Here is a 3,627-nt window from a genome sequence, read left to right as displayed (position 1 = left end):
CCCCTCAAACTCACACGCCTTCAGAGATAGAGAGAGATTGTGAGAGAGCTAGAGAGAGAGAGACGAAGAGAGAGAGAGAGAGAGAAGATGAGTGCGTCGTTGAGGAAGAAAGTGCAGAGAAAATGCAAGATCAGAGGATATTCCCTCAAAGTCGACGCCCTTGACGAGATCCTCTCATTTGCCTCCCGATTTCCCGATTCCGATTCCGACGAAGCCATCGATCTCCTCCTCGATCGGCTCCACTATCAAACTCGTGCGTTCTTCATTTCTCTTCATTTCTTCATTCATTCATTAATTCATTTCTTCATTCATTCATTAATTCATTTCTCTAATTCTTCTTCTTCGGCCAGTGAAATCCTCCATCGTCGATAAGGACGCCGTTCGCGCCGTCGTCAGCCTCCTATTGGATGCCGAAGCTGCTGTCGACGGTGACGACGAAGCCTCCGCTGCAGCTCCAAACGGCCCCGTTTCACCTTCCTCGATCCGCGTGATCGACGCCTTCTTGGTCCCCAAGCTCCGTTACGATTCCATTAAGAAGCTATTCTACGAGTACGTCGTTCTTTCACGCTGGAAAAAAAAAACTCTTATTTTGATTTTTAGGGTTTTGAGCAAAAATTGGCTTCTGGAATTTTTCGCTTTCGTAAGAAACTTTGGTAAATTCATGTTATATTGACAGATTGTAGCCATATCTTTTCCAGAATTTGGGATTAAATTGTGTTGGGATTTTAGGACGAGCTTGGTCTAGGGTTATAGCTGGCAATGGAAATTGCATTTTGAACCATCAGTGGTTAAAACAAATAGATAGATAAGAATTTCATTTATTTTTTATTTTTTCATTATATTGGATCTCTGTATTTATACGATAGACTTAATTGCGGAAAAGTGCGTTTTTTTTCCTTTTTTATTTTTGTTAATGAAAATTTAGGTTTGCACACTTGTGCTTCAGGAACGGTAAATATTTGTAATCTGTGGTTCTTCACAGCATCTCAATGCTAATTGAACTTTCCACTGGTCTGCCATTTGATGTACTTTCTAGAATTTAAGATCAAGGTGCTAGGATTTTGTTTGGGAATTGCCCTAGCTTTTACCTGTCATAGGATGTTTCTTTTTTTGTTCCTTTCTTTTTGGGGATGTTTAGAATTTCTGTTTGTTGTCATCTATCGGAGTCATATTAGTTTATTTTGGGTTTGGTGTGGCTGTTGGGCGTTTCAACTTGTTTGGGAAGTTCCAAAATTGTGTATCAAGTATACAAGTTAATTTAGGAAGTGGTGTCACGAGGGATTAATGTGGAAGCTTCTGTGGACTGTTAGTTATCAGAATTTTTATATTGTTAATCTCAGTTGGAGGAACTTTTCTCCGAGTGCTTGGAGTTGTGTTACAGTTTTTTCCTTTTGCATCATTCATCTTTTTATGATATATATTTTGGATGCTAAAGCTGATGTTGGATTAATTCTTCTAGGCATACTGGGAGTCTGCCCATTCATGGCGACGCTTCTGCAAAAGCAGCCCTTTACAGGGATAGGTTTCTCTTGCTGTTTCAGAGGCTGACTCGCGATCAGCATTTTTCCAAACGTGCTTTTGATTCTGAAATGTCGCATTTTGGAAATTGTGAGGTGCTCTCTCTCTCTCTCTCTGCCTGTTGCCCCTCCTTCCCTTTTCCTAACACCATACACGCACATACTTGCCAAGATAAGAAGCATAGTGCTCAGAGTTGTTGATAATACAATGTATTAGTCCTAACTTCTATGACTCATTCCGATTTTCTACATGATGTTTGATATAGATATCTCCTATTCAGTCGCTGGTTGGGCAAACGGGCAGAAGATGGGTAATGGGTTTGATCTCACAATTGGAGGATGACCATTTCTACTTGGAAGACCTTACGGCTTCTGTGGAGATCAATTTGTCCAATGCAATATCCTTTTAAAAAGTTTATTGGATCTATTTCGTGAGTTTGGATGGAAGTTAAGAACTAGACTCGTATATCTTTGACAAATAAATAGTTTTTCTTCATGATACAACTATTTTTCTTCCTCATTTGTTTATTATTCTGTCCCAAATAAGTTAGGATAAGCACATTAGGTTTCTGTTTATATTGCATTTAACTTTCTATTTTCCTGTATACTGTGCTAATTAAAGTTAGTGCAATCTGATGATCTATATCATGGAAAGCTTGAAAACTTTTTATTTCCTCCCTACTTCACTAATTTGCCGACTCAAAATGGTTTTATTTGATCTAAGGAACATGATGCCCATGCCCTTTTAACTGAATGTGAAACCTTGCAGAATACTCGTTCTTCACTCAGGGTGTTAAAATTGTATTTTTTTTGTTTTTTTTTTGGGTTCTTCTTCTTCTTCGTCTTCTTCTTCTTTTTGTTATACATTCTAAGTACTTGTTATTTGTTTTGGTAGGTGGATAGCTCACTAATTTTGAAATTTTCTTATCATAATTCTTAGAAAACTACTTTAAAGAAATTGAAAGGTACTTTTGGCTGTACCTTATCTAGAAACCATGAAATAAGTACAGGATACTGTAAAGCAACTCAATTTCTTATGTTGATGACATAGTGCTAAGGATCTTCTCAATTTATTAGCTTAATAGAATTCTTGAAATGCTTTAAGTCTGGATTTTACTTTCTTTCAAACTGGAGATATAGTGTCACCATTTTCTTTGACAAGCAATACAAGATAACCACAGGATTTTTTGCTGAGAACACGATAGTTGTTGCAGAAGGTGAAATGCGTGTAGAAGGAATCTTTCAGGTTAGAATTATTATCCTTGTTTTCCAAATTGCTGCCTATTCATTTGATACGTTGTGCTAATACAAATTGTCCCAAAATTTCTTGATGTCTTTTTGCCAAATGCGAGTTTTTGCTATATCCACATATTAATATCTTGTAGCTCTCATCGAATAGCTGAGCAAGGGGAATATTTGATTAATTCCTTTCTACAGTGGACTCCTTTTCTTTTCTTCTCTCTCTTTCTCTCTCTGAAATTTGCCTTGCTTTTCATCTTGAATGGATCATCAAAATGATAAGCCATTTTCTTTTTTCTAGTCCATATGGTAAACTGTTTGCACTAAACCAGAATATCCTTCCCATGGGCTGCCTAGATATTTTCTGTTCTGCAGTTCCATAGCGTGGCCTTTTTTACTGTGAAATTTATTTATGCTATCATTTTTATTCGGTTACCAACTCCTCCAGATTGATAAACGCGGAAAAAAATGTATCTATCAGTGATAATAAGCAAGTCATTGCAAGAATTTCCACGTAATGCTAATATCTCTATAATATTGAAGGTCATTACCTGTGGATTTCCTCCATTAGAGGACAGAGAGAAGTCACTCAAATTGCTTGCTGGTCATGACTTTTTTGGCAGCAGTGTACTGACAAAAGAGGAGACTGTATCCTGACAACTCTTTTGCTGAACATTGGCATTATAAACACATAATTAGTTCATATTCAAAGTTACTTCAATAAGGGGAAACCAAAAGTTGTTTATAGTTCCTATACGCTAATCAACAGCTTAGACTTGCAGAATTGGAAAAGAAAGCAGTTAATGACATGTTTGTCATAATCTCTGACATGTGGCTGGACAATGAAGAGGTAATTGGCATTGTCTGCGCC

General features: G+C 37.3%; 1 protein-coding gene across 2 annotated transcripts in view; it reads left to right on the top strand.

The window, feature by feature from the left end:
• Positions 1-3,627, top strand: part of LOC21407831 (DNA polymerase epsilon subunit B) — a 6,922-nt gene continuing 3,295 nt past the window's right edge. For both annotated transcript variants that reach the window (XR_002902488.1, XM_024167766.1), the window contains exons 1-7: positions 1-253; positions 351-549; positions 1,460-1,613; positions 1,784-1,915; positions 2,686-2,763; positions 3,300-3,404; positions 3,526-3,606. Coding sequence is in view for 1 of the 2 variants with exons in the window: in XM_024167766.1 (XP_024023534.1) it covers positions 88-253; positions 351-549; positions 1,460-1,613; positions 1,784-1,915; positions 2,686-2,763; positions 3,300-3,404; positions 3,526-3,606 (915 nt within the window). In the remaining variant the exon portion in view is untranslated. The remainder of the gene's footprint in view (positions 254-350; positions 550-1,459; positions 1,614-1,783; positions 1,916-2,685; positions 2,764-3,299; positions 3,405-3,525; positions 3,607-3,627) is intronic.

This window comes from Morus notabilis, unplaced genomic scaffold (genome assembly GCF_000414095.1).
Source record: "Morus notabilis unplaced genomic scaffold, ASM41409v2 Scaffold172, whole genome shotgun sequence".
Lineage (NCBI taxonomy): Eukaryota > Viridiplantae > Streptophyta > Magnoliopsida > Rosales > Moraceae > Morus > Morus notabilis.
This window is presented reverse-complemented; position numbering and strand designations above follow the sequence as displayed.